At 41.7% G+C, this 14,005-nt stretch overlaps 1 protein-coding gene across 1 annotated transcript in view; it reads left to right on the top strand.

The window, feature by feature from the left end:
* The window catches only part of LOC136872299 (phospholipid phosphatase 1), a 94,712-nt gene that overhangs the window by 55,396 nt on the left and 25,311 nt on the right, over window positions 1-14,005 (top strand). The window contains exon 4 of the mRNA XM_068227317.1: window positions 12,949-13,175. Coding sequence (XP_068083418.1) covers window positions 12,949-13,175 — 227 coding nt within the window. The remainder of the gene's footprint in view (window positions 1-12,948; window positions 13,176-14,005) is intronic.

Genomic DNA, 14,005 nt, shown 5'->3' with positions numbered 1-14,005 from the left:
GCGATTTCCTAGAGAGATTAATACTATTTGAAAAAGCAAAACAAGTGAAATTATTTATTTTTTTATTTAGTTAGTTTACCGTCCAGGTTTGGTTTCTCCCCCGGACTCAGCGAGGGATCCCACATCTACCGCCTCAAGGGCAGTGCCTTGGAGCGTGAAGCATTTGGTCGGGGCTACAACTGGGGGGAGAGGCTCCAGTACAATTCCCAGATTGCCTCACCTGCTATGCTGAACAGGGGCGTTGTGGGGGTGGAAAGATTGAAAGGGATAGGCAAGAAAGAGGGAAGGAAGCATCTGTAGTCTTAAGTTAGATATCATCCCGGCATTTGCCTCGAGGAGAAGTGGGAAACCACGCAAAACCACTTCGAGGATGGCTAAGGTGGGAATCAAATCCCCTCTACTCAGCTAACCACCCGAGGTTGAGTATACCTCGCTCCAGTCTTCATACCACTTTTCAAATTTCGTGCCAGAGCCGGGAATTGAACTCGGGCCTCTGGGGGTGGCAGCTAATTATGCTAACCACTACACCACAGAGGCGGACACCTTTAGAAAATCGCTGAGAGTTGTCACAAAACACCATAATCGGCAAGAAACACAGATACTGGCACATCCAAGTGCACACCACTAAAACTGAGCTCTTAGAACAGCATGTATAACACTACATTTACCGTAGGTAGTGTTTAACGAAATTAAATTCAGAGATCACAATGAAGAATAGGTGAAAAAAGGTCAAATTTCGCAGTCAGTGCATATGTGAAGGATGTTATAGAATGTTTGTCATATTTTGTATTCTACACAGCGAGCAGAAGGGATTGAAGTACCAAACACAACCCCTACTGTTGCCAAGAATCCAACAATAGAACCAAGCGTGGTTTCCGGATCCCACCAGGTAAGTCGCTTAACCGAGGCAATCAACGCAACAGTGGCCTAACCAACGTTTTCAGATGAAGTACGATATCAGCCTGTAACAGCCCTTTACGGTACCGGAATCCGGTTCACAAACATTTTGTTGCTCTGCCACATCATGAATGTTGGCGACAGATGAGTTTGTCCACTGTGGACATTGAGTTTAGGCCAAAGGACTATTATAGACCGATACCGCATTTCAACCAAAAATGTTCATTAGGCCACTCTTGCACTGAAACTCATTGTTCACTTCTCTCTGACTGAGAGGTGCTATTCTCGAAGTTAAATATATAATTTCCCTGCCGGGCTGAGTGGCCCAGACTGTTCAGGCGCTGGCTTTCTGAGCCCAACTAGGCAGTTTCGAACCTGGCTCAGTCCAGTGGTAAAGGTTCTTATATACGTCATCTCCATGTCAGTAGATTTCCTGGCACGTTAAAGAACTCCCATGGGACAATATTCCGACACCTCAACGTGTCCGAAAACAATAAAGTTGTCAGTGGAACGTAAACCAATAACATTAATATTGTTATTGCCCAGCCCCTACTTAATGGACTAAGATAAAAACCAACTTACATACATTATCATTATAGACCATTATGCCTTTCAGCATTCAGTCTGCAAGCCTCTGTGAATTTATTAAATGTCATCACAATCCTCTATTTACAACTAGTGCTGTGGCCTCATTTAGTTTTATATCTCTTATCTTTAAATCTTTAGAAACTGAGTCTAACCAACTTCATCTTGGTCTCCCTCTACTTCTCTTACCCTCCACAACTGAGTCCATTATTCCCCTATGTAACCTATTATCCTCCATTCGCCTCATATGACCCCGCCACCGAATCCCATTTATGAGTACCGTTTCATCAATCGAGTTCATTCCTAAATTAGCCTTTATCTCCTCATTCTGAGTACCTTCCTACCATTGTTCCCACCTGTTTGTACCAGCAATCATTCTCATGACTTTCATGTCTGTTACTTCTAACTTATGAATAACATATCCTGATTTTACCCAGATTTCGCTCCCGTAAAGCGAAGTTGGTCTGAAAACACACCGATGTAAAGATAGTTTCATCCAGGAGCTGACTTCCTTCTTACAGAACACTGTTGAATACCACTGCAAGCTCATTGCATTAGCTTTACTACACCTTGATTCAATCTCACTTACTATATTACCATCCTGGAAGAACACAGAACCTAAATACTTAAAATTATCTACCTGTTTCATCTTTGTATTACCAATCTGACATCCATTTCTATTGAATTTCTTATCTACTAACACCAATTTAGTCTTTGAAAGGCTAATTTTCATACCATACTCATTGCACCTATTTTCAAGTTGCAAGATGCAGGCTTTCGGCACAATATGCCATTAAGACCAAGTCGTCAGCATAGACCAGACTGCTTACTACATTTCCACCTAACTGAGTCCCTCCCTGCTACTGTATACTACAAACAACAAAGGTGAAAGATTACAGCCTTGTCTAACCCCTGTAAGTACCCTGAACTAAGAACTCATCCTAACATCAATTCTCACTGCAGCCCAATTGTCAACATAAATGCTTTTGATTGATTTTAATAATCTACTCTTAATTCCATTGTCCCCCAGTATGGCGAACATATTTTCCCTCGGTACCGTGTTATATGATATCTCTAGATCTATGAAACATAAACACAACTGTCTCTTCCCCTCGTAGCATTTTTCAATTATCTGGCGCATACTGAATATCTGATCCTGACAGCCCCTCTGTGGTCTGAAACCACACTGGTTTTCAAACAACTTCCTCTCAACTTCTGATCGCACCCTCCATCCCAAGATGCCAGTGAATACTTTGCCTGGTATACTAATTAATGAGATACTTAGATAATTGTTGCAATCCCTCTTGTTCCCTTGCTTATAGATAGGTGCAATTACTGCTTTTGTCTAATCTGAAGGTACCTTACCAACACTCCATGCTAATCTTACTACTCTATGAAGCCATTTCATCCTACCTTCCCACTATACTTCACCATTTCAGGTCTAATTTCATTTATTCCTACTGCTTTATGAAAATGGAATTTATTTACCATCCTTTTCACTTCCTCAAGCATAATTTTACCAACATCATTTTCCTCCTCCCCATGAGCTTGGTTGTTTGCGATACTACCAGGAAGATTTCCTTTTACATTGAGGAGATTTTTCAAAATATTCCCTCCACCTGTCCAGTGATTCCCTGGGATCTATTATGAGTTCACTCGAATTACCCAAAACACTGTTCATTTACTTTTTCCCTCCCTTCCTAAGATTCTATATTACTGTCCAGAAAGGTTTACATGCTACTTGACCTAGCCTTTCCAGGTTATTACCAAAATCTTCCCATGACATCTTTTTGGATTCAACAACTGTTTGTTTTGCTCTGTTTCTTTCATCTACTTACAATTCCCTGTCTGCATCGACCTTTGTTTGGAGCCATATCTGATAAGTCTTCTTTATACGTTTACAAGCTGCTTTCACTTCAGCATTCCGCCAAGATGTTCGCCTTTTCCCATCTTTACACACAGTCATTCCTAGGCAATCCCTTGCTGTTTCTACTACAGCATCCCTGTATGCCACCTATTCTCTTTCTTTATTCTGAACCTACTTACCGTCTACTGATCGAAACTTCTTACTAATCATATCCATGTACTTCTGTCTAATATCCTCATCGTAGAGATTTTACCCTTATTCGTTTGCAGACAGATTTCAGTTTCTCTATCCTCTCCCATGTGAATAGCCTTATGCTTGCAGAATGTATTTGTTACTAAACCCATACTAGCACAGAAGTCCAGCAACTGCTTCCCATTCCTATTAGCTTCCATATCTTCCCCACATTTACCAATCACCCTTTCGAATCCTTCAGTTCTATTTCCAACTCTCGCATTTGAATCGCCCATTAACACTATCCTATCCTTGCTGTTGTCCCTGACTATGATGTCGTTCAATGCTTCATAAAACTTGTCAACTTCATCCTCATCTGCAGCCTCACATGGTGAATACACCAAGACAATTCTTTTCCTAATTCCTCCAACTGCCAAATCTACCCACATCATTTGCTCATTTATGTGCCTAACAGAAACTACGTTGCATGCAATGGTATTCTTTATAAACAGCCCTACCCCACACTCTGCCCTTCCCTTTTTTTTTTTTTTTTTTGCTAGGGGCTTTATGTCGCACCGACACAGATAGGTCTTATGGCGACGATGGGATAGGAAAGGCCTAGGAGTTGGAAGGAAGCGGCCGTGGCCTTAATTAAGGTACAGCCCCAGCATTTGCCTGGTGTGAAAATGGGAAACCACGGAAAACCATCTTCAGGGCTGCCGATAGTGGGATTCGAACCTACTATCTCCCGGATGCAAGCTCACAGCCGCGTGCCTCTACACGCACGGCCAACTCGCCCGGTCCTTCCCTTTTTAACTCCCGTCAAGTACACTTTATAATCTCCTATTTCTTCGTCGTTATCTCCCCTTACCCAAGTATCACTTACTCCTAGCACATCCAGATGAATCCTCTTTGCTTACTCAGCCAGTTCTACTTTCTTTCTTCCATTTCGCTCACCAAGTTGTTTCCAAGGAGTCCATCGCCTGTCAAATGGGAGTGGGACACCGTTACTCCCATAGGTCCGAGTCTTGCTTAAAATGCTACGAGGTGGGTAAATTCATGAAGCAGGATGCTACCCTACTTGCACATGGTCCAAGTGAGGATCTCTCCTCTAACGGGTTATGGACCACCGTTGGATTGCATAGTCCTAGCCACCTGAGCACAAGGAGGGCCATGGCTCAGAATATGTCCGAGATGCCTACTCCCATTCCAAAGCAACTGGTATCCCGACTCTCAGGACCACTTACTAGACCATTCAACCGTTGCCCATGGTTCATGAACTAGGATGTGACTACAGTAACCCACACCATGAACCATGATAAAAATCAATGAAAGGAATGAAAGGAAATTCTGGACATCTGTACTTTAATACTGCCAAGTTTCATGAACAAATAATTGGCAGTTTTTGCATGTATTCAATTTAAACAGAGTGTCAGAAAAATATAAACTGATGGATGTCATTTCTGCATTAGGCGTATTGGTACTATAAATCCTCTGGAAATCACGACAAAATCCGATGTACGGACAGATTCTACATTATTATTACGTAAAAAAAAAAGACATATTTTAATTTGCTGTTTTCCAAACAGGGGCCAAACAGCACATCAGAGGCGTGCCGTTAGATGGTAAATAAACTGTACCGGTACTGACAGTAGTGAGCAACAACATGATCATTAACTTCTCAATATTGACTTGGCATTTCATGTGAGGAGGCCAAAACTGTTGCCATCACAGTACGAATGGTCTACGCAAGATCTCGAAATTTATCATTGAATATCTGATGTTGACTTACTGAGATATTTTGAAGTTACAAGGTAGAGATTCATGTAACCAACCTTGATTTCTTAGTCAAAGACATTCTACAAATCCTCAACCACATTGAGATCAGCTGAATTGGATGGCCAGGAAAAGACTTTCTTCAAAGTACTTTCCAGCAACTAATAGAGTACAGTAGGGTGAATGGTACATCTGAATTATCTCACAGGTTTCCACCAATGCTCTGATTCATGAAACACATCGAAGTACCTTTTAAAATTAAAGATCTCTCTCTTAACCTCTTTGAAGGTAAACGTGTAAGAGGACCAACTTAGCAGAATGTTATAGAAACTAGTAGATCAGAGATCAGAGTTAAGGCATTTTGCAGATGATGTTATTCTGTACAGAGTAATATCTATATAAATAAAGTTTTAACCTCTTTAAAGGTAAACATGTAAAGAGGACCAACTTAGCAGAATGTTGTAGAAACTAGTAGATCAGAGATCAGAGTTAAGGCATTTTGCAGATGATGTTATTCTGTACAGAGTAATATCTATATAAATAAAGTTTTAACCTCTTTAAAGGTAAACATGTAAAGAGGACCAACTTAGCAGAATGTTGTAGAAACTAGTAGATCAGAGATCAGAGTTAAGGCATTTTGCAGATGATGTTATTCTGTACAGAGTAATATCTATATAAATAAAGTTTTAACCTCTTTAAAGGTAAACATGTAAAGAGGACCAACTTAGCAGAATGTTGTAGAAACTAGTAGACCAGAGATCAGAGATAAGGCTTTTTGCAGTTGATGTGATTCTGTACAGAGTAATATCTATATAAATAAAGTTGTAGGGGGTCCACTGTCTGTAATTTCATTCGTTTTGCCAATTTTTCAGATATTTATCCTTTTAGGTCAACTCAAGACCGAATCTGTGATTTTTATTTTTCATGTCTCTTTGTCTGTTTGTTCCACCATCACGGCAAAATGGCTTAATAGATCTCAACCAAATGTCATATTTTGAGTATACTCATTCCGGAGAAGGTTTTGATATGCATATGATTTTAGAATCTTTGAATAGACAGGGGTTTATAGGAAACCCAGAACAGTTTTCCTCCATGCTCTCTTATACTATTGATTTTCTGTAAAATCCATGGACTGCATGTGAAACGTTTATAAACAACTTTTCTTATGTTCATAATTTAGCTTACTCTTCAAATTATGGAGCAAATTACTATTTTCTGCGGGTATCATGCTCTACATTGAGTGACCGACAGACCGACATCAAACCTACAGGTTACGATGGCAACGTCCTCTGACTGCTTGCCAGCAGGGAAGTACCGTATTATCATTTTCGTCATCATTACTGTAAACTTGTGGTTGTTCCTTGCGTAGAAAGCAAGAGAGACGTCAATCGGCCATTTTCTTATCTGTTTACCTAAGAATCCCTGCACCTAAATTTCTCCTCTGTTACCACTTTCTTATGACCGTAACTCAAACCTTCATAATTTATTGAGGGACATTTGATTTTCCAATACATCCACTTGGTATTTACATATTTGTCCTATCCGGCTGTCCTGCATTATAACTCCTCTTCTTTGTCTTTTTCTACTGCTTTTTCCCCACCTGTGGGGTAGTGGGTGCGAACTGTGTCACTCATGTGGATTTGGTCCTGTTTTACAGCCGGATGCCCTTTTTGATGCCAACCCTATATGGAGGGATTTAATCACTATTGCGTGTTTCTGTGGTGGTTGGTAGTGTAGTGTGTTGTGTGAATATGAAGAGGAAAGTGTTGGGACAAACACAAATACCCAGTCCCCGAGCCAGAAGAATTTATCAGAGGCAATTAAAATCCCTGACCCAGCCGGGAATCGAACCCGGGACCCTCTGAACCAAAGGCCTCAATGCTGACCATTCAGCGAATAATCGGACTCCTCAGATGCAATCCTATTTTCTATTAATTTCAACTTTCTTAACTTTATTACTTTCTTCCTTCCACCTTAATTACTCTGTATGTACAGTATGCGAGTGCTAATCCTGAAACCTGGAAACTCTTTTCTTTGAGGAAAAGTTCCATGCTCCTCTGCGAGCCCTTGAATGTGGTGAAGTATTGATTGTACAAGGTGTTGGAATCATTCTGGAGGGATCAGGATCCACGCATCTTGCACTGCAACCCATAATTGGTGTTGTGTAGTTGGTGCGGGGTACATGGAGCGTACACCAGCATCAACAGCATCCTATAAATGCTCCATTGGATTAAGATTGTGGAATCTGGAGGGCCAATTCATGGTCATAACTTCACTGCAGTGCTCCTCCAACCACCTGCGTGCCACCACAGAGCAGTGACATGGCGCATTGTCCTGTTAAAACATGGCATTTCCACCAGGGTACTCTAGGGCCAGAAAGGGTTGCAGATGATCTGAAAGAATGTCCACATAATGTGTACCTATCAGCGCTACCTGCAGCCGGACAATAAGGCCTGATTGCAACCATGAGAACGCTGCCCAGACCAGAATTGAGTCGCCTCACGCCTGGACACAACATGGTTGACACACAGGATCCATAGCTTCATCACACTTTTACGCACCCATCAGCTTCATACAACTGGAACCGGGATTCATCAGACCAACCACACACCACCGCTGTCCCAAGGTCCATTGCTGATGTTCTCGGGCCCATGCACGTTGTGAGCTCTGTGATACCAATATAGTTATTGGACATTATACATTTTCCAGCCAACTCATTCTCGGTTGCCAGCGTTTTGCCCCAGTGTGCTAAGTCGGGTTTATGAGTTGGTAAATAGCACACCTACCAAGATGCATGGCTAATGCATACCGTGGAGGCCACTGCATTGGCTACTTTGAACCGCCAGCAGTGCCAATGCACTATGAGAGACTTTGTCTCATTTTCAAAAATTGAAGCCTGTCTGGCCATCAGATGATATAGATGTTGATTCCCATAGGAAACCTGAAATACATGTCTTGAATGAGTAAATTTATAATACCAATATAGTTGATCCATTATTAGACATTATCAATTTTCCAGCTAACTCATTCCTGGTTGCCAGTGTTTTGCCCCAGTGTGCTGAGTCAAGCTCATCAGATGGTAAATAGCATACCTACCAAGACCCATGGCTAGTGCATACAGTGGAGGCGACGATGACGATGAAGTCGTTCTCATTCCCCGCCCGAGGGGCGGGGAGGAGCTGCCAGAGGGTAATGCCTTTGTCCTCTCACAGGCCAGGAGAAGAGGTAGAGATTTGTGAAGTGATTAGATTAAGAGGATGGAAAAATAGAAGTGAATAAGTGTGGAGGTGGAAAGATGGGGCCTCTTGGCTAGGGAGATGTGAATGAGGGAGGGTGTGTGTGAAATGAGTGTAGGTTCAGACGAGAGTGCCAGGGTTGAGGTGAAGGGTGAGGGTTTGAAGTGTTGCAGCGATATTGCATAGAGAAGTGGTGAGGAGTCTTATGGAGTCAGTTGTCGGGGGGTGGTGGAAAGAAGGAACAAGTTGGGGAAGGGTTGGAGGGAAATGATGGCGTGGTTGATATGGAGTAGGGGCTGGCCAGGTTTGACGACATGTGTTGGTGCAGGATGTCTGGAAAATGGTTGAGGAGGGAAGCAACAGGGTTCCACTTTGTGTAGATGTCTATAGATGTATGCTCCGCTGGTGAGGAGGCAATGGACGTTTTCTTCTGTTGGGAGATGGACGCGTATCAAATAGGTTGGACCAGAGGTGTTCATGATTCTGAATGCTCTACGTGCCGGGATGCCTTCTGCACGGAGTTCGTGGAGTACTTCTGGTTCAGATATGGTGGGATCGACACCTCCGAGAACACAGCTGAACATTACTGGGTGAGATGGTGCTGATGGTGGTGACGATGTTGGTGGTACGGCTTCTGCTGAGGAAGTGGCAGACGTAACCAGTGGCGTGGCAGAACCTTCTGCAGTTTGTTGGTGTTGAAGGTAGTGGGGTGGAATGTAGAAGAGACTGGGTCGTTCAGGGGTAGGTGGCATAGGAAGCGAAGATGACATAACTGGTGAAGGAAAAGTGAATGTAAGCGTGGTGATGGGAACGTAAGGAAAGGTGAGGGCGGATGTCATTGTTGTAGTGGTTGTGGTGGTGGTCATAGCGTAAAGGTGCGAGTATATATTGGGGAGGCAGCCACTTGCTTTATTAAGTCCAGCAGGGAGCTTGATGTAAAGCCACCTGGCCGGTCAAAAAAGATGAGGAGATTCTGCGGCAATGTATCGAAGTTTGGAGATGTCTGATTCCAGAGAGGTCCCAGTGGGGGCCACTGCATAGGCTACTTGGTACTACCGGCAGTGCCAATGCACTATGAGAGACTTTGTCTCATTTTCAAAAATTGATGCCTGCCTGGCCATCAGATGATATAGATTTTAATTCCCATAGGGAACCTGAAATATATGTCAGAATATAATACCAATATAGTTGGTCCATTATTGGACATTATAAATTTTCCAGCTAACTCATTCCTGGTTGCCAGCATTTCACCCCAGTGTGCTAAGTCAGGCTCATCAGTTGGTAAATAGCACACCTACCAAGACGCAGTTGAGCTCTGTGTTGAGGTGTCAGCAAATGGACTTGAATTGGTCATCGGCTCGTGAAGCCTATGCAGTGCAATTGCCTCATTGCAGTCCTGGTAAAAATGGGTTTCTGACTTCCAACATTCAACTGGGCTGTGATCTGACTCACAGTAGCCCGTCGAGTGCCCAGAATGGTTCTGTGGAGGCGACGTGGTGTCCGTTCGTTAAACACCTGTGGTCTTCCCATGCGGCGGTTTATGCGGGTGGTAACATACTCTCTGCGATATTAAAGATCCACCCTTGACAGTGTTGACCACAGAAACCCAAATTCATGTATAATCTACACAATGTTAATACCCATGTGTCCTGCACCGATAATCATCACATGTTCAAAGTTGGTTAACTCGGGACGGGTTGCCATCTTCAAGACACTGGTGTCTGTGACAGACTGCTCAGCTACGCCACAGCTAGCCACAACACTCAAGGGTCATACACGGCACATTTTCTAATGGGATACCCCTTCCCATGACTTTTGGCCACTCAGTGTGTAAAGCATTGCACCGCAACAACTTACCACAATACATAAATGAATAGGCCAACAAATGCTACGGCAAAATGCAATCATAGTCCTCTGTCACAAAAATATAAAAGGGACCTCCTTACTTCAAGCTTGGCAGAAGACTACACCTCCATTAGTAGGGAAGTTGTGAAATCGATTGATCCACTGCTTCAGCTTGGAATATTTTCTTTTAGGCATTGCCAGACATTTCTTCAATGGGACCCATGACCTATATGTTAGACCCCTTCAAAGAACAATCACCATCACATCACTTCTTCAAAGTAGATCTTAAGACAAAGCATCCAACAATTTGCAGTGAGAGGGAGGTGGGGGATGTGGGTGTGTACAACATAGTTCAACATTGATTGGTTCTCACATATCATCTTAGGAGGTGAGAGGAATGGAGGGCTTTGTGGTCAATTTGTGCCTTGTTTATCCTGAGGTAAATTCCCCAAGTACTTTATCTGTAGGCTTCTGAGAATTCTTCTTATTGTTAGTGGAGTAAACAGATGTTGAAAAACGAGAAAATAATTCTGTCAACCAAACAAACTAGAATATAATGCAATGGGAAAAAATTGGATTCTTTAAATGGCATTAGGTAAATAGGCAATTATACTCTAAGTTGGCACAGCCCCCTGAAATAGGCATTTATCAGCACAATAAAGCCAAATATTCTTGTTATAAAGAGTCTCAAAAGGATTTATATCATAAAAGCCTAAGTTTCTATATACAAGAATAAAGTAGGCAAATGGGCAAAATCTCATCCATAGTCATGAGTAGTCATGAGATCGTTCGTCTATGCTGCAAGGAAACGAGCTGGACACTAACTGTCCTTCACCAGAGATGTCACAGATTGCCTTGGGGACTAAACACGAGGCTTGAATCTTTCAAAAATAATGTCACAAATGGGCCGAGCAATGATATGAAAATTAAATAACAGCTTTAAGTATCTTGCTCATTAAATACATTTTGATGTTCCATGGAAATATTTGCAATTACCCAACTAATACTGATTTCAGGTTCATTACCTGTAGTCCATCTTCACGTATCACACTCAACACAAGCAAAACGAAACATAGACATCTCTCATTCCTCAAAGAATATTACATAGGAGATGAAATAAAAGACAACTTTATGGGTGCACAGCTCTGAGCTTGTATTCAGGAGATAGTTGGTTTGAACATCACTGTCAGCAGTCCTGAAAACAGTTTTCCATGGTTTCTCATTTTCACACCAGGCAAATGGTGGGGCTGTACATTAATTAAGGCCATGGCCGATTCCTACCCACTCCTAGCCCTATCCTATCCCATCATCATCATTAAGACCTTCATTGGGGTAATCACATAAATGAGATTGTAAATAAAGGGTACAGATCTCTGCACATGGTTATGAGGGTGTTTAGGGGTTGTAGTAAGGATGTAAAGGAGAGGGCATATAAGTCTCTGGTAAGACCCCAACTAGAGTATGGTTCCAGTGTATGGGACCCTCACCAGGATTACCTGATTCAAGAACTGGAAAAAATCCAAAGAAAAGCAGCTCGATTTGTTCTGGGTGATTTCCGACAAAAGAGTAGCGTTACAAAACTGTTGCAATGTTTGGGTTGGGAAGAATTGAGAGAAAGAAGAAGAGCTGCTTGACTAAGTGGTATGTAAATACACAGTATGTTACAAGTGTTTATTTATACATCCACCTATTCAATACAAAGAGATCTTTTTGGAAATTAAATATTATTATAAAATGTTAAGGGACATGTTTCGCCCATATTAAGAGGTATGTTCCGAGCTGTCAGCGGAGAGATGGCGTGGAATGACATTAGTAGACGAATAAGTTTGAATGGTGTTTATAAAAGTAGGAAAGATCACAATATGAAGATAAAGTTGGAATTCAAGAGGACAAACTGGGGCAAATATTCATTTATAGGAAGGGGAGTTAGGGATTGGAATAACTTACCAAGGGAGATGTTCAATAAATTTCCAATTTCTTTGAAATCATTTAGGAAAAGGCTAGGAAAGCAACAGATAGGGAATCTGCCACCTGGGCGACTGCCCTAAATGCAGATCAGTATTGATTGATTGATTGATTGATTGATTGATTGATTGATTGATTGATTGATTGATTGCTAACTGTATCGGTGTGACGTAAAGCCAATTGAAAAATAAAAATCCAGTGATGACAAGATGGAATTCTTAGTAAAAATCTGCCCATTATGTTGGTGAGCATGTTGGAAGAAGAGCTACTATATGTCTTGATAAACATAATATTTAGAATATCACTGCCAGTATAACTTTTCTGAAGGAATATTGACAGCAGCTCATTGACTGCATCATCACTCAAGAAGAATTGCCTTATCCATTCTCTCATAAGCAGCAGAGACTTACTCAACAACTTCAGTTTGATGAACAAACAAATGTTTGGTACTCAGACAACAGCATGCTGCAATCAAAAATTTAATCTTTAACCTATTTTGACTCAGAATTTTACACTGATTTTCCATAAATTTATGCACCACTTTTCAGTATCCTTACTAATACTTAAATTACTTAACACTCACAGTGTTGTTCTCTTTGTTTACAGTTTTGTGTGGTGGAAAGTTGCATCTCCATAACATGTGATACAGACAAGAGTGTTAAAAATCGTGTCCTCAGTGGACTTGGGGAAGGACTGCTGTGGTATCGTTCATATCTATTGGGCATGGGACTCACTATGTCCATTGTAGAGCTAGGAAAGGCGATCATGGGAGAACCAAGACCACATTTCCTTGACACCTGTCAACCTCAGCCTGGAATAAACTGTACAAGTGGGTGAGTTCGCAATTGATTATTGTAACTAAAGAATGTAACAAAACAGGAAATTTAATGCAACATCTAAATCTGGATGTTAGAAGCCTAGAAAATGATACTCCATGTCATGATGTTAGCATGCAAAATATCTCTGGTGACACATTTGGTGTTTACCTGAGAAAATTCAGTAAAACTCGATCACAGACGTCCAAGAGATTTTATTTTGTCCTGCAGCAGTAATGAACTAAATATTGGTGTTAATACTATTAAGATACTGTAGAAACAGCTGTAGTTGTTCCTGTCTGTGGCTCCAGATACCTTAACCTGTCTGTTGTCACATGATTATTCCGGCTCCATTCTCGTCTATGTAGTATATGGTTATTTAAATCTCAAGCTCCCTCTGTGGATCAGTGATAGAGTATTGGCCTCCAGATCCCAGGATAACAGGTTCAAACCCAGTAGAGGTAGCTGGAGTTTTGACGGGCAGGAAAAAATCCCTTTGACACTCCATATCATATGATGTCAGCATGCAAAATATCTCTGGGGACACATTTGGTGTTTACCTGACAAAATTCAGTAAAACTCAATCACAGACATCCAAGAAATTTTATTTTATTTATCCTATGGCTTTTAATGCCAGGAGTGTTTGACGACACGTTCGGCTTGCCTGGTGCAGGTGCAGGTTTGACGCCCATAGGTGATCTGCGCATCTGGATGTGAGATGATGATAATTATGAGGTAGGGAGAGGGTTAAACCTGGTGCTGGCACATATCTTACTCCTGTTGAATACCACCAGGGGTCTACACAAAGCTTTATGTCTCCATCCAACGAGGAAATCACCATCAACAGT

Source organism: Anabrus simplex, chromosome 4 (assembly GCF_040414725.1).
Source record: "Anabrus simplex isolate iqAnaSimp1 chromosome 4, ASM4041472v1, whole genome shotgun sequence".
Taxonomy (NCBI): Eukaryota; Metazoa; Arthropoda; class Insecta; order Orthoptera; family Tettigoniidae; genus Anabrus; species Anabrus simplex.
This window is presented reverse-complemented; position numbering and strand designations above follow the sequence as displayed.